The 24252-nt window shown below is 35.8% G+C and overlaps 1 protein-coding gene across 1 annotated transcript in view; it reads left to right on the top strand.

Moving 5' to 3' along the window:
- The window catches only part of Taf4b (TATA-box binding protein associated factor 4b), a 114678-nt gene that overhangs the window by 58784 nt on the left and 31642 nt on the right, over positions 1–24252 (top strand). The window contains exons 10-13 of the mRNA XM_055625288.1: positions 8690–8859; positions 12293–12423; positions 19473–19598; positions 23356–23412. Coding sequence (XP_055481263.1) covers positions 8690–8859; positions 12293–12423; positions 19473–19598; positions 23356–23412 — 484 coding nt within the window. The remainder of the gene's footprint in view (positions 1–8689; positions 8860–12292; positions 12424–19472; positions 19599–23355; positions 23413–24252) is intronic.

The following is a 24252-nucleotide window of genomic DNA, read 5'->3' as shown; positions in this document are numbered from 1 at the left end:
GGGAAAATAATCCAGAGTGTTGGTATTGGAGACCCGGTCTCTCGGTTTGAAACTATGTTTCCACAGTCTAGTTGTAGTCATGGAGTACATGGAGAGCTGCCTGAAGTCTTCATACACGGGCTTGTTTAGAAACACAGTTGTTTAGAAAGGTGTCACTGAGCTAACCAGTGTAAGGTAATTTCTTTAAACATCTGTGTTGCCTTGCAGGTATTTAGCTAACTTACCTACTTGTTTGTTTACCTCTCTTATGTATTTACCTCTTGCCTTATACTCTATGAGCATTTATACGATTCTTACATGTGTAAGTGAATGTGTATGTGATTGAAAATTAGGAGTGTTTATAACATTACCTATTTTTAGATACATTTTATTTTTAATCTTTTAAATGAGTTTTTGATTCAAATTACTATTTAAAACTTTAAAAAATTATGTATTTATTATTGGTTATATTACAGTGTGAGTGTGGATGTATACACATGAATGCACATTCATATGTATGAATGTGGTTATATGTATCAGAGTGTGAGTATGAAGGTCAAAGGACATAGGGTTTCTTTATACTGTCCAACTACTGGCTTGAGAGCTTCTGAGATTCTCGTCTCCATCTGTCATTCCGTTATAAACCCCAAGATTACAGACACTTATGCTACATATTTGGTTTTATGTGGGTTCTTAAGACTTGAACTTGAGTCTTCATACTTAAGATGGCAAGCATCTCCACACATTTAGCAATCTTCCAAGTTCCCATTTTTATTTTATTAACCAAATAAATATTTTAATGCATATAGTCATTATATATGATATTGTACTATATAAAAGTACATTTATAATTATATACTATACATAGAGCATATTCCCCTTATGCCTTCATTTTCTTTCCTTCTAGTAATTCTTTTTGTACCCTTAAATTACCACAAATTTCTTGTCATGTATTATAAATGACTTTATGTAGTTATATACAATCTAGGAGTCATAAATGAGACAGGTATTATTTATATTTGTCTGTCTGAGACTGGCTTAATTTACTTAAAATTATTTTCTCCAGGTGCATTCATCTTCCTAAAAATAATAAAACTTCATTTCTAATGTCTGAAACAAACAATTGCATTTTTAAATAACTATTCTTCAGCTGTTGGACATCTGGCTTGGTTCCATAATATAGCTGTTGTGCCTAGTGCTACAATAAGCCTTGATCTACAGATATCTCTATAAGGTTGACTTGGAGTCCTTTGTGTAAATAATCAGGTGTGGCATAGCTGAGTCATATTGTAGCTATATTTTTGCCCATTTTAGAACTTCCATGTTGACTCCTGTAGTGTCTGAACTAGCATTCTCCCCAGCAGTATATAAATAAGGTTCCTTGGTAAAGTCTTGGCCAGCGGCTTTAATTCATTTTTATTTTTATTTTTATTTATTTATTTATTTTTGTTTAGTTTAGTTTTGTTTCCTGGCTCTTATTTTGATTGGGGAGTGATAGAATCTCAATGTAGTTTTAATTTAATTTATTTTCATCTTTTGAGAGATGTCTTTTTGTTTCATAAGCCAATTTATTGAGTTGTTTGATTTCTTTTTTTAAAAAAGTCTTTTTCTGTTCTTTGTATATTCAAGATATTAATGTTCTGTCAGATATCTATCCAGCAAAGATTTTTCTCCCATTATGAAGCTTGTGACCTTACCTGTTAACTCTTTCCTTTGCTGTGCAGAAACCTTTTAATTTCATGAACTCCCCTTGGTCCGTTGTTTATATTACTTCCTGAGTGTTCCCTTCATTTTCTTCTAATGGTTTCAGAATTTCAAGTCTTATATGAAAGTGTTTGATTCATTTTGAGTTCATTTTCTTAAGGGTGGGATATAGGGATCTACCTTCATTTTTCTATTTGTGGTTATTTTGTTTTTTAGCAACATCTGTTAAAGGGGGCTGAATTTTTTACAGTGTTTAATTTTATTTTTGGTGTCTTTTTTTTTCCTTTAAATTAGATGTCTTTAATTTTTGCACTAAGATGTACTTTGCACTAAGATTATAGTGTACTTAAGAAATGTATAGATTTTTTTTTTGAGACTTAGTATTACCGCTACTTTAAAACAGATTCTATCTTGATTTACTTTCAGTTAAAAATAGTAATATATGACATTAGGCCCTGCCTTGACTGCGATTGGATTTAATACTTGATATCTGTGGTGCTCTCCCCCCCCCCCCCCCCCGATATCTGGTTAACCTAAATTTTTGTTGAAAATGTGACCTTTTCACTAGAAAATCCTATCATATTTAGCTTCTTGGTGCATCTGGGATGACTATTAGAAGTTGTACAGTATTTAAAACACCAGAGGGCACCAGAGATTCAGGTTTCATCTGGAACAAGGCATGAATGCTATTTCCTATGTTGTATTACTGCTAAATTTGATAGTAAGTTTTTTCATATTGCAAGGAGACCAAGTTCTCTAATATATTTGAAATGTGTTTACCTTTAAACATATGCATCTTGTTTTGTGTATTGTGTGTCATGTGTGCAAATCTATGTATTGTTTATGTGCTGCAGATACAGGTTTCATCATTTTTGGGTAGTAATTTTTAAAAAGAGAAAAAAAATGTCTGGTCAAACCGAATTCTTCCATCTTAGAGCTAGCAGGGAGACAGAGAAAATACATTAATGTTAGCTGGGCTCACAATAGATTAGGCATGGTGTTGAAATTCAACTAAAAGATGGAAACTACATGCCTGACATGCCACACAGAGAACCAACTACACATAGTGACTTGGAGATGAGACCATGAAGTCTTTGAAAGCTGTTAATCCAATTCTGTGTAGAAATTATTTACAACCACCAAACTTTTGAGTGAGCAAGTTTATTGTACATATAGCAATTAAAAGAACAACAACTAAATACCATCATGAAATCAGATGCTTATTACACCCAGCAGAAATTACTAGGGAAGCTCACTATATAATGTCATGCTGGAGTAACCAATTGAGAGTCCTTGGCAGAGCAGAGTTTTATTCTTGAATCAGCTCCCAGCTTCTCATTCCACGCAGGGATTTTTATAACATAGGATAACCAATGTTTAACCTCCATTAGAAATAGTTTAACTTTCAGCTGTTCTCAAGGGTACAATTTTTTTTTTTAATGCCTCAGTGATTGTTGTTTTTCTTTTTTCCTGTCACAGATGGAGGGAGGTAGCCTGCCCCAAGCAAGGGGTCTTGAGGACACCGGTAATAAACATGCTTGAAATCTGAGAGTAGGCGTTTTGTTTTGCTTTCAGAGTTTGTACTTGCTTCCCAGCAAGTATAGATAACACATAGCAGTTTACTAATATAATTTATATTGTAGACATAGTTTATCATTGTAAATGTTATTCAGGAAAAAATACTTTTGTGCTTAAACACCTAATGAACTGATGGAAAACCCTAGAGATGAGCACACCATGAGCAGAGGTTAAAACTATGAGGGCTGCAGTTAGGTTTATTGGTCATGCCAATCCAGGAAAAGGATCAAAGATGTTGATGTGATTCATGCTACAAATTTCTTAGCAGAACTAATCTCATTGAGAAGGTACAAATACAGGAAAAGACTGATGAATACTTTTGAAACTGCCTTAACATTTGCCAGTGTAACGGAGATCAACAATTTCAGAGTTACGTAATAAACTTGCGAATTTTTGGATTCTATGCTTATCCAGAATGAAACACCTGGAGACTAGAAATGACCAGAATCTGTTTTTAAAATCCTTTGAAGGATTTTTGATATAAATACCTACTGCTCTCAATGTAGTCTGAATTAACGAATTTTGAAACATACTCTTGAGGGTGTTACAAGGTATTGGTGATGTCAGAGTAAAAGACTAAAAATGCATTTTAGGGAGGTTTATGAGAAGAGAGAGGATGGCAATGATTCTCTCTCTCTTTTTTAATACTCATTTTTAAATTTTATATTGCTTACCTTTAAGGTTCTTTATTTTAACATGATAGACTTATTATTTCATCCTTTAACATTAATATTCATGCTTAGTTTCTGATATAATTTTAACTCCTAATATGGCTTTCATTCAAGAATACAGTGATAGGTCAGGTTTCATTTTCATTTTTTAGATGGGATGACTGATGAATATAAATGGAAGAATCTTATCACAGTTGTCTTACAAACTGTTAAAGCAGAATCTGAAACCTTGATATTTCTACCTCTACATTCCAAGTGTGTTCATATTATGCAGGCATGCATATGGTAAATAAAGGTAGTTTTGTTTTAAATTGAGGCAAATACATTGAACATTAGATACCATAGTAAGAGCTATTGTAGTTGGCAAGAATATGTTCTTAGAAGTTTTGAGAAGTAATTGAACAACTTAAAAATAAATTAGGTAGATTTGTAAAAATAAGTATTTAAAGTTGACTTAGCATATAGAACAGGCTTTGATGACTGAAAAATAAGATAGCAAGGCAAGTTGAAGCCTGAACAGAGGCTGGAGGCAGGAGGAACTAATGATAGAAGAGAGAAGTGAAAAACGAGGGTTCCTATGTGAACATGACTAGGAAAGGAATACACAGCTTAATAATAGAAAAAAATTTAAGGAAGTAGACATTAAGAAGTAGTTAACTTTATCAAAACCAAATTAATTGGATAACTTTCAGAAAACAGAAGACTTGGCTCAGTGCTTTTAACTTTCTTCCTTTAAAATGAAATAAAACCAAAGCAGGATCATAAATATTTCTGGACGTGATAGTCTTGACTTTGTCCTATACTTTCTTGCTTTTCTTGACAGCACTGCTGCCCCTGTTGCTTTGCTACCTCTGGCTCCTTTGCTTGAGGAAACTTTAAAAGGCTTGAATACCTTTTACCGAGCCCCCCCCCCGCCTTTTTTTTTTTTTTTTCTTCTGTAGAGGTCCTCCCTTCTCCTGTGGGAGTACTTACTGGTGGGTCTACCAGAAGGAGTTGTGGTTAAATTGGGATAAGAAGTAATTATTTGGTAGTTAATTCCCTGTTTATTTGTTAGGAAGAGCTTAATCATTGAGTTAAATTCTAATAATGGTCTTTGAACTTGTAATACTTAGGCCTGGAACTGATCTGTAAAGCTGATTTGAATTCCCAGTAGGAGCTATGCAGGAACTCTTAACAGAAAAGCAAGATGCTCTTTACAAAGGTCTACAAACAAATCTCATTTATAAGCACTCAATCTTAATTACTTTATTACACATTACATAGTTAATTAATTGCATAATTATATAATTAATTGCATAATTATGTGTGATTACTTTTATTTTTGTGTTTATTTGTCTTTTAAAGATTTATTTTTATTTTATGTAGATAGGTATTTTGCTTGTATTTAAATTAGTGTAACACATGCATATAGTGTTCACTGAGCTGTCCAGATTTCTGGAACTAGAGTCAGACACACCTGTAAGCTGCCACAGAGGTGCTAGAAACAAAACCTAGGTCCTTAAAAGCATTAAGTGCTTTTAACCACAGAGCCAGCTCTCCAGCTGCATAAACTTTTAATATAGTCATAGTTTTTACATTTTGAAATTATAATATATCATTTAACTCCTTTCCTCCCTTTCTGTACCATCTACCTTGTACTATCTCAAAATAATGGACTCTTTCTTTGTTATTAAACAAACACACACACACACACACAAACAAAACAAACAAACAAAAAACAAAAACCTCTACAGTCTATGGATCATAAACCTGTAAGGATCATAATGTCCCAACTGATTTTACCCATCACCAGTCCATCCATGGAATCTATTTCTCCTTACCAGGGAAATCCATGGGTTCAACACTTGAGCCCTTCTTGTTACTTAGCATTTCTGGGTGTGTGGACTGTGGCTTAATTATCCTTTACTCAACATCTAATATCTGCTTACAAGTGAGCATGTACTATGTCTTTCTGGGTCTGGGTTATCTCACTCAGGATGGTCTTTTCTAGTTCCATCCATTTGCCTGCAAACATGATTTCCTTCTTTTTAATAGCTCAGTGGTATTCCATTGTATAAATGTACCACAGTTTCTTTATCCTTTTTTCAGTTGATAGACATCTAGGTTGTTTCCATTTTCTGGCGACTATGAGTAAAGCTGCTGTGAACATAGATGAGCACGTGTCCTTGTGGTATGATGGGGCATCCTTTAAGTATATGCCCAGGATTGGTATAGCTGGTCTTGAGGTAGATCACTTCTATCTTACATCTGCCAGAACATCTAACATCAAAAACACAAGTGACCGCTCATGCTGACAGTGATGTGTAGCAAGGGGAACACTCCTCCATTGCTGGTGCCACAAAGCTGCTTTGAAAATCAATATGGCTGTTCTGCAGGAAATTGGGAACCAATCTATAATGTTACACATTTATGGATACTGTGTTATGTCTTAATACATACATATATTGCATAAGGTTCAAATCAGACTCAAACAATTGCCCTCTTTTTGGTGAAAACATTCATGATCTTTTCTTGTGTTTTAATTTTGTAACATTTAGTAATTATTGTTTTCTGCAGCTGCTCTACAGTAGAACATTGAAACTCATTACTCCTACTTTTAATGTAGTACCCAGGGATACTGGGCCTTTTTGAAATATTTTACTTAGACAGTTTGTTGTTGCTATTTTTGTTTTTTTCTGTGTAGCCTTAGCTGTCCTGGACTTGGATTGTAGGCCAGGCTGGCCTCGAACTCACAGAGATCCACCTGCTTCTGTGTGCGCTACTGTATCTGGTTTACTTAGGCCTTTTTAAAAGAATGTTTTTTTCCCCTGTTTCATTTAGTTTCGTGTTATTACTTAGAATCTGATCCTTGTTTAAGTAATTATTTCTACTATTTTTAAAAAAGTTTATATATGTATATATATGTATAATGTATTGTTCTTCCTGCATGCCTACATGTGAGTCATTAAAACTTCATACATTTAATAGATAGAAGTTATTTTCTTTATTATGAATGTTTTATTAGTAGTTATTAATTTGTTCTTTTTTCTTTTCTCTAGTACATACAGTCCTGTAAATATTGAGCTGTTAGAGGACTGCACAATGATAAAGCCATTGTTCTTTTACTTCAAACTGTGTGTCTGGCACCTTTCTGTCGTTTGGCTCATTTTCATATGTTTGTGTAGATACTACCTATTTCTATGTCACTTTAACATGCTGCTTTTTTTTTCTTTTTTTTAAAATTTTTTATTTAACTTTTAAATAACTGCTGGTTTTTGTTTTAATTTGGAGTTATGGATGCTTGTGAGGCACCACGAGGGTGCTGGGAACTGAACCCAGGTCCTCTGAAAGAGGACCAGTGCTCTTAACCACAGAGCCATCTCTCCAGCCCTATTTAACTTTTATTAATTACACTTTATTCATTTTGTATCCCCCCATAAGCCCCTCCCTCCTCCCCTCCCAGTCTCACCCTCCCCCTCTTTCTGCATGCATGCCCCTCCCCAAGTCCACTGATAGAGAAGGTCCTCCTCCTTTCTGATCTTAGTCTATCAGTTCTAATGTGCTGCTTTTTAAAGATGGACAGCCTCTGATAATCATTTCTTGAGTGTTTGCTAATTATAATTTGTTCTCTACACAAATGCACCATCACCAAAGGATATATAAATTAAATTTATTTGACACAGAGTTTGTGATGTGCTATTTGCCCATTTTTGGAAATATTTTTAATATAAAATATTAAACATTTGCATAATTAGTATGTGAATCATGATCAGCAACTAGACTATTATTACATATGGTGAAAAGAATGGTTAGAGGGAATTTTATTGTATTTTTTCTCTTTAATACATATCCTCATGTTAGTATGCTAGCCAAACAGCAATCTTATTGAGATTAATTTTACTGGTGTAAAGCAAGGAACCCAAGCCTATTTTGTGTTTGTTTTTGTGTGTATGTGTGTACATGTATGCAATTTATTTATATTTTGCATATAGGCCCTTTGTAGCCAATTACTTGAGAGTATGTTTTAATGTATTCATTTGGTACAGAGAAAACATGTAAAGAAATCATAATCATAAAAACAAAAATTTGGAAATTTGCTTTTAGACTAGCTTGGCAGATAAATAGTTTCTTAATGGACTTTATGTGATAGGACTTTTTGTGACCTAGTGTTTCTGCTACCATTAAGTGGGATAATGGAGTGCATTGGGGAAATCTGAGGGGCTTTTAACAATCCTGGATGAAAGCAAAAAGTCCGTTTTCATTTCCTTGTCTTTCATTGTAGAGGATTTGTGGATGACTGGGGTAAGTCCAAATCCCTCTTGGTGTGTTTCACTTACCAGAGAGGAAAAGATAAGCTCTGGAACACACAGGAGGTTCTGATTTCTCTTCCAGGAAACATACTCTTGTGCTTAGTGATGCCAGTTTAATTTTAAAAGCTTAAGGAGAAAGATAGGCATTCTTCAATTCACTTCTTTGAGTAAACTCAATAAAATAATTTTATTATTTATGGGAAAGGTCTGGCTTCTGTTTTGTTTTTGTTTTTATTTTCCCCATGCAGCAGGCTGACCTTGAACTGGCTATTGTAGCCAAGGATGACCTTTTATACTGTTTCTCCTGCCTCTGCTTCCCAAATACTGGGATTACAGTGGGCACTGCCATACTTGGTTAAGACCTATGTTTCTTTGCACTCTGAAATCATGTATATACATGCCTGTACTTGTATGAGGCGAGTGCATGCACACACACAACACACCAAAACTAACTTTTTCTCCCTTTAGAGGTGAAGATGACATCAATGATGTGACTTGCATGGCAGGAGTCAACCTCGATGAAGAAAATGCCTGTATCTTAGCAACACATTCTGACTTTGTTGGCACACTCATTCAGTCATGTAAAGAAGAACCATTTCTCTTCATTGGAGCTCTACAAAAGAAAATTTTAGACATTGGTAAGTACAGAATCCTCATTACTCACCTGGTAAGAATATTTGTTGAGAGGAAATGTTATTTAAAGAGATGGCCTGAAATTCTAAAGCTTAGAAAAAGCTCCAGAAATATTCTAATATTTCCTGAGTATTACAGAATGAAGCATTTTATTTAAAAAACCATTAGTATAATCTTTTGTGTCTGGGGTATATAATATAACTCAATGATTCATTTTTATGATAGAGTAATAGAGATACATATTTTGTATGAATATTTAATGTGTACTACTTTTTAAAAATTTATTCCTTGTTGGTCCTTAGAAATGTATGTGTACAAAGGACAGGTTAGTGAGACCTGATGCCTTTTTCCTTATAGCAACCCTAAAATTTATTTTCACTCTTACTGTAGAAGAAAGCTGAGCTAGAATACTGGTACATAATGGGTTTTAGATGACTGCAGTAAATGAAAGAAAATGGAAGTGAATGTACTCATTATTTGGAGCCAAATTTCAGTATATGAAAGACTATGAGACCCCATATTAATGTAACAAGACAGATTGGGGATTTTGAGTTACAGGTGATTGTGGTCTTTACAATGGTGTGTTTGGAGCTCACTGTGGATCCTCTGCAATTGGAGTATGTGTTCCTAACTACCGGGCCATATTTTGATCCCTATATGATTGTTTTCTTAAGCTTTGAAGACAGTTTTAAAAAGATAGTAATCGGCAACTTTTTCCCACATAGATCCAGGTGATAGGGCCACTTTGGGCCACAGCTGCTCAACTTTCTTGGTCCAGACCAAAAGTAAACACGAACACCATATGAACAACTGAGCAGGAATGTATGTTATTGGGCTCTGGCTTCTGTAACAAAATACCGTACACTAGAAAGCTTCAATGATACCTGTCACTGTTCTGGAGTAGGGGAGTCAGATGTAGGTTCTTACTAGGATTTTTGGCCAGGGCCTTCTTCGTGGTCCTTAGACAGCTCTCTTAATGTTGTTCCCTCATCTGGTCTACTCTTACCTTATTTTTTATGACTTAATTATACCCAAGTCTCCAGTCCAGTTACCCTAACTGAATCATGAACCAGATTTCTGCATGCATTTGAGGAGACATAAACTTTTAGTCCATGTGGTTGGAGTTCTATAAAACTTTGTGCTTAGAAAGAGAGATGAGTTTTGACCCATTGGCTGTAGTTTGGCAGCCTCTATTTTAGGAGAATTTGAGGAACTATTTCTGTTTTCAGTTCTTAATGAAACACAAACAATATAATACAAAATGTAAATGCAAAAAAATCTCTGAATTATCTAACATTAAAGGAGAAAGCCAAGGAGTGAATGTTAATTTAATTATAGATATATTTTCTATTTATAATAAAATGACTTTTTTTTTTTTTACCAAATAGATATTAACTGTAGGCTTTTTTTTAAAAAAAATACAAATTATGCCCTTCCCTGCCCCTCACCAGCTGCAGCAGAGAGCAGGTTCTATGCCTCAGCTGGGCACACAGTACAGTTGGCCCTGATGGTGAAGGCACTGGCTAGCCGGCCCCAAGGCCATGGGAAAGGTATCCCCAACACTCATGTTCTGAGAGGTGGTATGGGCTAGGGAGAGATGCCTTACCCACTGCCTCTTATCACCCGTGGCAGGTGGGAGAGCTGGCCCTATCTCTTGCTGGCTGCAGCACTTGGGAAAGTAGGCCCTGCCACTTGCTTGATTGCAAAGGTATGGGTGAACTGCCCCAAGGATGTGACAGGAGAGCTAGCCCAGTCCTTTGGAAGATGTAGCACACCCTGCACCTCAGCTAAGCAGCACAGTAGAGTTGGCGTTGGTGTGAGCTGCTGGAACATATAAAAAGGCTGGTCCTATAGCTCCAAAGCTGCAGGATTTCTACAACCTATCCTATGTCTAGTTGCAACTTATGTTTATTTTTAAAATTTGTAAGAGAGATTTGCATGTGAGTGCTGGTACACATGAAGGCCAGAACAATCAATCCCTGGAGCTGGAGTTACAGGTTGTGACAAGGGTGCTAGAAATTGAATTCAGGCCTTCTAGAAAAACAGGGTGTGCTCTTAACTACTAATCCATCTCTCGAACGCATATTCACATATAATCTTAATCATTGGATTGTTTTAAAATGTTATTGTTCCCTGTATAGAAGGCCCAACTAATTGTTTCTGCTGAGCATTTTAAAGAAGTTATGAATTTGTAATGGATTTTTCTTTTTCCCCTGTTTCAGTTAAAAATTAGGAATGAGTTTGCCACAAAGTAATGAATTACATTTTGAGGGGTTAGTTTAAAAGAAGTTGGATAATTTTAAGTCTTCTCCCTATTTAGTTGACTGTATAGGTTACATTTTAAATTAAAATTTGCTATGTGGTAATGTCAAACTAATTTTGAGTTGTAATTATGTTTTTGCTGTAATTCAGCCTTTGAGAATATGAGTATGTATTATATAAATTAGCATACAACAGTCAAACAATATTTTTAAATTACTGTGAAGATATATATAAATGTGTTTTAAAACAGCCACAGAATCCTGGAGATAAATGGCTCAGTGGATAAAATACTTGCCATTCAAGTATGAGGACTGGATTCTCAGTACACAACACATATATGAATACACACACATACATGTACAATACACACACGTACACAAGTCTTTAGAAGTACATCTGCCTTAGATTACTTGACTACCTGTATCTTTAGGTTTGCGTGTCTATTGATGCATGCAGTTCCACTCTCCCTAAGAAACAGTTTGAATACTGATAGAACTACTGCTCTTGTGTTTGTCATTTAATTTTTTTCCTCAAATTTTCTTCCTTATTACCACCACCAGGCTAAAACAATTTGTTCAAAAAAGACACAAGCTGTTGAAATTGATGGTGAAATGATGAGTTTTAGAGCATATTTCAGCTTGTAATTTAACAGGTTAATTAATGAAAACATGAGTAGTGCAAAATATAATTGGTAACAGACAAAAAGAATGTAGGTATGTTTTATAGACAAGGAATTAACAGATTTATAATTTTAGTTCACTGAAGTAAATGTCATGAATTGTTAGCAGTGTCAAACAGGGTAAAATGTGACTTTCCACTTTTTTAATTACTAAAATTAACAAAATATAGCACTAATTTCTGCAGTTACCATTTTCCTCCCTGAACACTAAACTTGATTTGTGTTCTTATTAACTTTGTCCTATAAATGACCTTGCAGGGAGAATGATTCTAGAGGCTAAGGGAAACAATGTCTATATTTTCTGAGGCTTCAGGCTAGGTTTTATTAATGTAATGTCTAAGATCTTTGAAGTTGTGACTTTACCAGGAAAATCATAATCTCCAAACCTTTATTCATAATGGGTATGACTTCCAGGGGGAACTGAATACCTGCTGTGCTAATTATTTCAATTATAAGCCACTACTAAAACATGTAATGGATTTTCTCTGCCTCTACAGGTAAAAAGCATGACATTACAGAACTTAACTCTGATGCTGTGATCTTGATCTCCCATGCAACACAGGAGAGATTACGAGGCCTTCTAGAGAAACTGACTACAATTGCTCAGCATCGAATGACTATTTATAAGGTAAAGGAAATCATTAAGGAAGTACAGACTTCTCTCCTGAGCACTGTTAAAGGTAGTTTCATGGACAAGGGTCCATATATGGATCTGTTTTTTGAATGGTTGAGACTTATATTTCATGTTGTTGATAGGAAACCAGTTTCCTTAATTGCTTTGCTTAGATACACTTTCATAGTAAATCAAATTAGAACAGGATTTGAAGTAGTGTTCAAAGTAAGTTTGTTGTTGTAGATTGGAATATACACCTGTTTTGTCTGAGGCTCCTCCTCAGGGCTTGATTCTGAAGAAGGTTGGTTAGAATGGAATATTGGTTGGGAGTGTTCTCTTTGGTGGTCTGGACTCTGTTAGCAGCCATATGCCTTTTAGTTATATGATGGTAATAAAAGCTGATAACTGGTGTCAGACATTACTGTTCTTGGATGCTGTTTTGAAAGACTAAATGAAGAGCTTGTCTAGTTCCTAGTGTTGTAACAAAATGTAAGCATTTACTGTATTTGAGTTGTAGTTTTTATTGTTTCTTGACAATAAATCAGTAGTGAATTGAAGTTTCAGAGGCCAGCAGATACACTGAATGACTGGATTTTAAGAAAAGATAATGGGATGAAAAGGAATAACCCTCTTCCTTATTTAAAAAGTGTTGAGAGCTAGATTTCCAACATATTGGTAAATAGGTGACTTCATGAGGTTTTAAATTTGCATTAAGGGTCATTCATTGCCAAACTACCTAACTATGTAGCTTAAAAGAAATCAGAGTATCTTCTGCTGTCTCCCTAGTAAGCTTGCTGGAGGATCATCTCATTTCTACTTGATGTAGAACTTCAAACGAAGTTCTAGCTGTTCAGGTTCTTACTTTCAAAATCTTTGTGAGAATTTGTCAGACTGACCTAAAGAATATGGGAAAAAAACATCAAAAAAATTTTTTGGGAAAAATGTTGTGGAAAAAGTTTTAGTATTCCATTTTATGTGAGTCTAGGAATTTGTTCACTTTTGTAGTTTATATCATATTACTGTCAGTTCAATTGGTAGTGGTAATTACATTTTTTTTCCTGATTCTTATTTGTGTCTTCCCTTTTTTCTTTGTTACTCTAGCTAATGACTTCACTATTTTGTTAGTCAAAACAAAGAACCAGGAAATTTTTTATTTCATTGACTTTACTTGTGTGTTCTCAATTTTATTTATCTCTGTTTGGGTCTTTATTGTTTGCTTTGTTCTACTAGCTTTGGGTTTAGTTTGTTCCTTTTTTAATTCTGCAAGTTGTGTAATCAAGGTGTTTATTTGAGCTCTTTCTCTTCTGGATAGACGGTTATTGCTATGCCTTTGAGCATATGAGAGATCACTGCATTTTGTACATTTTGGAGATGTCATCTTTTGATTTGTCTTTCCCCCCTTTGACTCACCAGTTCAGTATAGATTGTTAAATTTCCATGTTTTTGTGAATTTTTCAAGTTTTTTTCAAGTTTCGCTTCTTTGTGATAAGAGAAGAAAGTTCATATGATTCAAATTAAATTCATTGAAATGAGTTTGAAATGAATTTCAACTCACTGAAATGAAAATATGGTCTTTCCTAAAGAATGTTCCACATGGCACTTGAATAGAATATGTCTGGTTTTGGTCTTGTGTGTTATATTGATACATGATTGTTATCTAGCTGGCTTATAATGTTGCCATCTGTTTTTTGTTGTTGTTTTGCTGTTGTTGACTGTCTATATTCAATATGATATTGAAACAGGGTATTAAATTCTTAACACTGTTTTAGTTCAGCAATAGAAGATGGGTATATGAGGCACTAGGTTTAATCTCTGATACCAAACAAAAAGTTGTAACAAGGTTTGCTGTATGTTGGATTTATATAACTTTATCATATTTCTGTTATTAAAACAATTCCTAAGCTAATTAGCCTAAAATAAAGAAAAACTTCTGGCTAATTGGTTTGGAGGTTCTAGTCCATGGATGGTTTGACTCATTGCTGTTGGTGATGCCTCATGGCGTTAGCGTTTCTGGTTAAGCAAAGCTGTTGAGCTCAAGATAGCTAGTAAGCAAAAGAGAATAAGAGGGGAAGCTAGTGTCCTGATATTTCCTAGGGTCTGTTCTAGCTCCTTCCATTAGCATAATTGGCTTGTGACCAAGCAGGCAACCATGGGCCATTGAATAATGCAATCTTAGCCCTTTTATTAATATATATCATCCCATTCTTCTCCATGTCTCCAGTTAAGAACTACTTAACTCCCTGTGTGACTCAAGTAGGCCTTGGACTCCTGGATTCAAACGATATCTTGCCTGAGTCTTACCTAGGGTTACAGGTGCATGCCTTCACACCTAACTTTTTTATATTCATAGATTTTGGCTTAGTCTATCTTGTTTAATATTGTCATAACAGCCAAACTTCCTTTGTAATATCTTTTCTCATATTTTAGGCTTCTAAGAGATGATAATAAAATATAACAAAATAAAATATAAGACAAAAAATAAACCATCACATTAGAGTTGGACAGGACAGACAAACAGAAGAAAAAGAGCCCAAGAGAAGGCACAGGAATCCCTAAAACCACAAACTGGAAGCCATAATATATGCGCAGAGGACCTGGTACAGACCTGTGCAGGCCCTATACTTGCTGCTTCAGTCTCTGTGAGTTCATATTAGCTTTGGTCATGTTGATTTTTAGGGAGCCTAGTTTTCTTAGTGTTCCCTATTTATTCCCTCTGGTTCTTATACTCTTCCCATAAGAGTTTGGCTGTGGGTCTCAGTATTTGTTTCCATTTGCTTCAAGAAGAAGCTTCTCTGATGATAGCTAAACAAGCCACTGATCTGTAAGTATAGCAGAATATCATTAGGAGTCAAGTTTATTACTTCAGTCAGTAGTATTTGGTTTTACCCTAGGCCTTTGGGCTATCTAGTCTCTGGTTCTTGGTTTCCCAAGCAGTGTTGGATATGGGTTTCATCTCATGCAAATCATAAAACATTAACATAAAAAGTTGTACAGTGTTTAAAAGAGCCTATTACTCAAAAGTCTAACTTTTCTTTAAAAGTCTAAAGTCTCTCAACTGTAGGCTCCTGTAACATAAAAATAAGTTATCTTTAAAAGAAAAGGACCAGAGTACAGTTACAATCAAAGCAAAGCTCAGGCTTATTAAGTATACATAACTGGTGTCTGACATCTTCTGGGTTCCACAGTGTTTTGTTCTCCAGCTCTACCATCTACAGTACAGACAATTTGTGTTATAGTCTCAGACCAGTTCTGCTCCACAGCTGCTTCTGTTCTTTGTTGTCTTTCATGGTCCTGGCATCTCCCAAAGGTTGAGGTCTCCACGGTCAGCACCTTAATCAGTGACCTTATGGCTCTCCTCAGGGATTTTGATTTTATCATATGGTATCAGTAGTGCTCATCCCCTTCAATCTTGGGATCTCACTTCAACTGAGACTATATCTTTATTAGTGGCCTCTCCTGGCCTTTTTTTTTTTTTTTTTTTTCAGCGACTCTAGCCCATTTTATATAGCTTTGTAACTCCATGACCTCTTCATGCCTGACTCTTACACATTACTAGGTTTGGCTGTCAGCATGAAATACAGCCTTGGCCTGCTATAAACCACAGCTTCTGTGTGCTGACCCCAAGAAAATACTCCCAAAATATTTCATGTTAATGTGCCAGTCAAAGCCTTCAGATAGAATCTTCCTATTGTATCAATAGCATGTGCTACTTGAATTTGATAGCCCTAAGAAAATGGGTAGTATTTATCCCACCTCGAAAACTTTAATCTCTTAGTTTATGAGACCTTGCTGGGCCCACTAGAGCATACCTGTAAGTAATCCCAGCACTCAGGGAGGCAGAAGCAGGCAAATCTCTTGAGTTCAAAGGCCAGCCTGGTCTATAAAGTGAGTCCAGGACAGCCAAGGCTACACAAAAAAGTCCTATCTTAAGGGAAAAAAAAATTAACCACCTTAACTTTCTGTTTCTCAACTTTCCTAATCCTGTGATCCCTTAATACAGTTTTTTAATTTTTTTATATTAATTACAGTTTATTCACTTTGTATCCCAGCTGTAGCCCCCTCCCTGATTCCCTTTCCATCCTACCCTCCCTCCCTCATCTCCTCCCATGCCTCTGCCCCAGTCCTCCCCTTCCTCCTAACCCTAGCCTATCAGGTCTCATCAGGACTGGCTGCATTGTCTTCCTCTGTAGCCTGGTAAGGCTGCTCCCCCATCAGGGGGAGGTGATCAAAGAGCCTGCCACTGAGTTCATGTCAAAGACAGTCCCTGTTTCCATTACTAGGTAACTCACTTGGATACTGAGTTGCCATGGGCTACATCTGTGCAGGGGTTCTAGGTTATGTCCATGAAAGGTCCTTGGTTGGAGTATCAGTCTCAGAAAAGACCTGGACCCAGATTTTTTTTGGTTCTGTTGCTCTCCTTGTGGAGCTCCTGTCCTCTCCAGGTCTTTTCTATCTCCCCCTTCTTTCATAAGATTCCCTGCACTGTGCCCAAAGTTTCATTATGAGCCTCAGCATCTGCTTTGATACACTGCTGTGTAGAGTCTTTCAAAGGCTCTCTATGGTAGGCTCCTGTCCTGTTTCCTGTTTTCTCCCTCTTCTGATTTCTGTCCCGTTTGCCTTTCTGAGTGAGGATTGATCATCTTGCCCAGGGTCTCCTTACTTAGCTTGTACAGATCTTAGTATGTTTATCCTATATTATATGTCTAATATCTACTTATGAGTGAGTATATACCCTGTGTGTCTTATTGTTTTTGCGATACCTCACTCAAGATTATCTTTTCTAGTTCCCACCATTTGTTTGCAGCATATTGTGATGACTGCAACCATAAAATTGTTACATTGCCACTTCATAACTGTGATTTTGTAACTATTTATGAATCATAATGTAAATATCTGATACATAGGATATCTGATATGTGTCTCCTGTGAAAGGATCACTTGACACCCCTCCCAAAGGGGTTGTGACCTACATTTTGCGAACCATTGCATTATATACTTACTATTGATTTATCCAGTATTGCTGTCTGAATGTTATATAGAAAGACAAAAATTATCTTTCTGTAAGTAGAAATAATAACCATTTAATTCAAAATTACCATTATTTTATAGACTTTAATTGTAATAGTATTTATATCAAAGATTAAGCCTGGTCCTTCTATCTCTTGGGGTTTAGTTTTATCTATACAATAAAGTAATTCTACTTTGCAAAAAAAAAAAAAAAAAAAGCCACCGTTAAAAGTAAAAGTTTCACAGTTTTAAAAAAAATTTTTATTTTTATGTACGTTTGGAGTTTGGCCTACATTTATGTCTGTGTAAGGTAGTTGGATTCACTGAAACTTACAGAAAGTTGTGAGCCGTCATGTGGATGCTGGGAATTGAGCCAGGGTCCTCTGGAAGAGCCGCCACCAAGTCTGGATATCTAGTGACTTTCATACTTCCGATACATGAAGACTTTAGTTGCTCAACAGAGACAGAAAGGAATATGATAATATTGGGATTATCTGTTATTTAACAAAGGTGGTAGAGGTTCAGTAGGTTAGGGAAAGGCACTTATTTGCAGTATGAAAGGAAGGAAAAACTATTTCATAGGCAGTTGTATCTGAATTAGTAAAGGAAACAGCATGATAAGTGATATGGTTAAGATTCTTTTTAAATTAATGCTCACTGTCCCTTTTAAATTAAATTTCTGTCTGTAAACTGTCTCCAGAGTTTCGGAACACACTGGTAAAGATGTAGTATTTAAGAAACCACTGTTACTATGCTTAACCTCTATGTTTGGCCCATAATATATTCCACATTTTATCTTGTATTATTTAACTTTAAAGACCATTTGGGAATTCTTGTATTAAGCTTGAAGTAAAATAAGTAGCACTAATACATCCTTCTTTCTTAAACCATGTAATACTCTTTTGATCTAGTTAAATACCAACAATAAAAATTTAATTTAAAAAGAATCTTGGGCATATGAAATTTCTTAGTCTAAGTTAATTGAAGCAGCCATAATCACAAGGATAAAATGAAGATGGAGATGGGAGTAAGTGCTGTGCTGGGTTCTAAGCTAGGCACTCGTGTTGTGCTCAATGTTTAGTTATTTTTGGCTGTATAAGTCTATCCCAGGTGTTGACTGCTGAGATGAGTAGATGATAGGTTAAGTGCTGCTTGGGCAAAACCTTTCTGCTTTTCCCACAACTGACTACATACACAAATACATATATTATAGAGGGAGCTAGGTAGCCACAGGTAAAGAAAACTAGAAAATGCTCACATTGAAGAACACTGTTTTTGTAATCTAGCATACCAGGATAAATGAGATTGTTTGAATGTTGTCATTTTATGGAATTCTTCATATAAGAAATTATAGTTTTTTATTACAGCTCTCATTTGTAGATTATATGCTTTCTCTCTACTTGAGAGACTGAAGCTGAATGATCTCAAGTTCTAGGGAAGCCAGGTCTGTATAGTGAGAATCTGGTTATAAATAGATAATTGATAAATAAATAAATTACAGAGTTATTTTGAGTAAGGTTTCTGTCTAAATTGAGACTTTGTAAGGGGACTCTAAACCAGGCCTTCTTGAGTTTAATGTTTCCCATTTTATGTTCTATTTTTAGAAGTGTTTTAGTTTGTTAGAAGTAAGCCAATCTAACCATCCATTGTGGCCTTTTTCCCCTAGCTGTTCTTTTCAGCGAGGTAATTTTATTTCTTGCTTTTTATCTAAGATTTAATTACTTATATTTATGTCTATTGAGATAGAAAATAATTTGACTAACGGAGATTGAATTATAGGTAATGGTATATTCTACTGGGTTCTTTTTCCTATTGTTAGGATCTGTTTGACTTAATTATTTTCCCTGTTTCTGAATAGGCTTGCTAAGTAAATCTTTCTTTCAAATTTTAAGGTTGATTAAAGTTTCTGACTTTTATTTGCTTATTTGTTGAACAGAATAAAAAATACTGTCTTCTGAAAAATCTAGTTTGTGTTGAAATTATTCTCTTTCATATTGTTTATCATAATGCCTAATGCAAAATGTATTGTCCATAATCATAAGACTTTTTCCCTCTAGGGAAGTGAAAATTACGTCTTGTCTACTGACACCAGATCACAGCTCAAATTTCTCGAAAAGCTAGATCAATTGGAGAAACAGAGGAAGGATTTAGAAGAAAGAGAAATGTTACTAAGGGCAGCCAAGGTAAAGCACTGTAAGATTTTCAGGAATGTGGCCTGGCAATGTGATCATAGTTGTCTTTGTCATTGACAGTCTTGCTTTTGTTAAACCTTTAGATTTCTCTTGAATTTTCTAAAACAAAATTACTAATACAGTGTCTTACAACCAAAATGGTGTGGTATGATAACTTCTAATTAATGAGTTAATCTTTTGTTTCCTCCCCTATATTCTGATGTACCTGATGTCATTCCTATACACGTGCCTCTCCTCCCAGGTTAGACCTTTATAAAAATCTTATACTTTTTTAAGACACTATTTGGTATATACCTAGTTGAAGTTAACAATTTTTAAAAGACAGGAAGATTGTGGTAAAATTAGGAATAATTTGGAGTATATGAGAAAAAAAAAACATAAATTGGTGGAAAGACCTTAGAAAAAGGGATTAAGAGAAAAGACAGGTGGAGCAATGACCTAGATTCTTCCTTTTAAGCTGTTAATGCCTAGGTACCACAAAAAAGTTCTTGTCACGTTCTCACTGAACATCCTACATTTGGATTATGATATTCCAGGTCTGAGATTTACTCTTCCTGCCATTATCCTGAAATCAGCCATCTTCTCCCCCCCCCCCCCCAGGTTTTTCTAGACAGGGTTTCTCTGTGTAGGTTTGTCTGTCCTCAACTCACTTTGGCCTTGATCTCACAGATATCCATCTGCCTCTGACTCCCTGAGTGCTGGGATTACAGGTGTGCGTCACTACACCTGGTTGAATCAGCCATTTCTATAGGGAATTCTGCTTCTTTTTACTTGAAGATGCTGGTCAGAGGCCAATATTAGAGCATACACTGTGTCCATTGCTTAACAGTGTCATTACATACAGGATATTTAGTGGATAACTATAGGAAATATTTGTATGATGTGTATATACTTTCTCATACAAATATCTACAATGTTTTCTATGTGTATAGAATCATGAGTTCATACGGATACCTCTAACTTTAGTCCTGTATCTCATTCTTTATATCCATAAGTTATCCACTTTATAGAACCTTTCTCTTACTTGCAACATGGCTCAGGGTGTATGAGTACTTGCTGCTAAATCTGATGACCTGAGTTTAGTCCCTGCGTTCTACATGGTTTTAGGATAAACCCAACTCCCATAAGTTGTTCTCTGAACTGTACACTTGTTCAATGGTCTTCATGTATATATACATTCATTCATTCATTCATTCGTTTATTCATTTTTCCTCTCTCCCTCCCTCCTCCAAATAATTACAGAATTTTTTTTTTCTCCAGGAGTAAGGAAGTTTGCTTCTATTATTATCCTTGGCTTATGTCCTCAATCAATGTATATATTTGATTAGTGAGATTCAGATGTTACCAGCTTGGCTGATCATGCCAGTTTTATTGGCCATGTTCCTTGTCATTACACCCACTGGCCTGTGTCTCACTGAGACATCCCAAACCCGCACAAGGATGTGGGTACCATGACATTGCTGCCTTGTTTTCCCATTCCTAACACTGACCCCTGTTCTGGGAAGGGCTGGGAGATGGGACAGGAAGTATTCCTGAGTTTGAAATATTATCAAGAATTCAGCTACAGTAACAAGGTAGTTTACTGGTTCTTTGTTTCTACTTACTATGAAATAAAAGTTATAAACTAAAAAAAATAAAAAAGTTATAAACTATTAAATATTAGCCTAGTTATTATTTATAAAAGATATTATACTGGCTCTCGGTCTCTTTGACTTTTCTTCTTACTTTTTAAGACAGAGTTATAGATATTTGGATGACCTTACTTTTAGTCCTATGCCTTTTCTGTCTTTGTGCTCTTCTCAGATTGTACTTCCAGCGCAGCCTACATTCTGAAACTCTTGGTATGTACAATTGACTACTTGCTGGCTATCACTTTTCTGACCAATAGGACTTTCAAATTGTGTATGTCCAAACAGACTTCTGATTTTTTTTTCTCCTTTAATATGGCTTTTTCTCACTCAATAAATGACATATTAATTTACTGCAAGTTCAAGGAAAAAACCTAGATGTTATCTTTACCTTCCTTGTTTCTCCTCCATAACCTCACCCAATGTACTTTCTTGGTGTAGTAAATACTATCCATCTTTTCATCACATTGTCACCACTGTAGTTCAAGGCATCTTTTCCTTGGATTTTAATATCGTCTAACTGATTTCTTTTTCCTTCCTCATCTATTCATTAGAATCATTTTTGTAATAAAAATGCATGGCCTTGCAGGGCGTGGTAGCTCATATCTTTAATCCCAGCACTTGGGAGACAGAGGAAGAGGATCTCTGAGTTTGAGGCCAGCCTAGGCTACGCAGTGAGTTCCAGGACAGCCAGGAATAAAGGATAGACTGGGTCACAAAAACAAAACATAGTGTTTAGTGATTTCTTATTGGTTGTACTTATTTAAACTTCACACAAGACTTCAAAAGACCTTTATCTAGTACCTGACTCTGAGTTCACCTCATGATGCTCCTTCACTTATTCCACTCATCACACTAAAGTATCTGTTCCAAACTTGTGTGTATCTTAGGATATTAAACCTTTGAGTTGGCTTCTAAAACTAACAAGTGAATTACTTCTTCCTGGATGTGTACTCTGTATTAGATCTTCCCCTATGGAAACTTAAAATTCTTCTCAGTTGCTTAAGCCAGAATCTAGATATTATCCTTTTTTCATCTTTAGTTTGCACCCTATATCTAGTGCACCACAGGTCTTGACTTCATTTTCAAAATGGGATTTGAACCTATTTGTCGTTGTCATCTTTGCTATACTGCTGTTTTAGGCTTCTATTATTCTCTCAGTCATCCTCTGTTCATAGCAATTGCTTGAGAGTAGTCTCATCATTATGTGGACACGTGTGCCTTAAGTCTTTTGTAAGCCTGGTGGAGCCCCTTTCTGAAGTGTTGCTCCAATGATCTTTCATTCTTGTGCTCTGCAATAATAGTCTTCCTCCAGTGGCTGATTGTTAAGACAAAACTTTACCTCATTTTTCTCGTTCAGATTTTCTGTGTGCTTCAAAGACATGGTTTTCCTCTCTGTTCTCAGACTTGCTGTCATTTTAAGGCTTTGATATTTACTGTGTCTTATGTTTGAATGTTCTTCCCTAATATCTTGATGTGATTGCCTGTTTACTGTTATTCAGATTTCTATACCTACCATGTTCCTCATACTCATTTTATCACATTTTTATAGCATATAGCAGTATTAGTAATATTTTATTAAGTGCAATAGAGGACCTAAAACTTTAATAAAAATATTGGAAGTGTTTATTTGTTTCAGAAATTGCTCTTTTTAAGAGATTAGGTTAAAGGCTATGTAAATTCTTGATTTTTAATAATTGTTAAAATACCATATGCTTTTCCAAAATAGCTTCACCTTCAAAATTGCTTTATCTTCAAAAGATGAGGCAGTGATGTTTGTTTTCATTCATTTGAGCCCACACTTCTTTTCCTTTTCTTCTTCTGTTCAGCCCAGTTTTCATTTTACCATGTTCCAGCAAGAACAATGTCATGCCTTGACTGGACCTGACTGACATTGTTAGCATCATTTTCAGTATGTGTTTCCTCCAGGCTAGAACTGCAGCAGCCTGCCCAGATGACGAGGAGGAGGGGCCGAGGGCTGGAGTGCAGCTAGACTAGATCGAGGCATTACCCCTGGAGCTAGGGTTTTCAATCACAGGAGAAATCATCATTTATTAAATATTTAACAGCAATGCCTGTGTTTAGATGATTTCTAATAAAATTTTCTTTTCCTTTGACAGAGCCGCTCCAATAAAGAAGATCCAGAACAGCTGAGATTAAAACAGAAAGCCAAAGAGGTAGGACTTTCAAGTAACCATTCTGGTCTTTGTGTTTGAGGGAAGGTTGGCAGCCTCTCTCTTGGCAATTAGGTCAGGGTTTATTTTACTGTTGCATACCATTTGCAAAAGCCTTAGGGAAGGACAGGAACTGCTGAAGGCAAGGGCAGTACTTCAAATGAGGTCAGTGAGCTGTGTGCTCTCCTTTTAAAATGTATTTTCAAGGCTTAGGCCTGTCTGGAAATGGCTCCTTTGTAAACTGCAACCATATACTTGGAGGAATATAGTGTGGGATTAAAAGAAAGAAAGAAAGAAACTTTTGAGATTTAGCATCTGGGACTGTACAATAGGCTACATTTTTCCAGGGTAATTGTTCGTTTTGTAAATCTGATACTGCTTATAATTCTTTGGCTGGGAGGCGGTACTGGGATTTAGTTTTAAATGGAAAGTGCCTCTGGCTTTTAATTTTCTGGGCCCAGCAGTTTTCTGTTCTGGAATGGAGCCCTTGTTTCACACAGTTCATGTTTAGCTGCAGGGGTTTTAGTTTATAGCTTAGACTGGTTAAGCTTTTACTCCCAGAGGCCTCTGCATAGCAACTGTAGAAATCAACAAATAAGTTCATTTATGTCTGCAGCCTCCTCTCAGTAGCTGACTTTTTACATTTCCCAATATCCATTTCCTGACTTCTCTAGCCTCAGAGAAAAAAGCTCCACTAATTGGAGCTTATTTTAATTGAGCCTTAATATTGGATCTCACTGGAGTTGCCCCCAGAGCTACTAAGAACAGAATGAAATGAAAGTACCTAAGGTTGAAGGTGTGTGTGTGTGTGTGTGTGTGTGTGTGTGTGTGTGTGTGTGTGTG

Source organism: Psammomys obesus, unplaced genomic scaffold (assembly GCF_907164565.1).
Source record: "Psammomys obesus unplaced genomic scaffold, mPsaObe1.curated_primary_1811, whole genome shotgun sequence".
Lineage (NCBI taxonomy): Eukaryota > Metazoa > Chordata > Mammalia > Rodentia > Muridae > Psammomys > Psammomys obesus.
The sequence above is the reverse complement of the archived record's forward strand: the minus strand, read 5'-3'. Positions and strand labels throughout refer to the sequence as shown.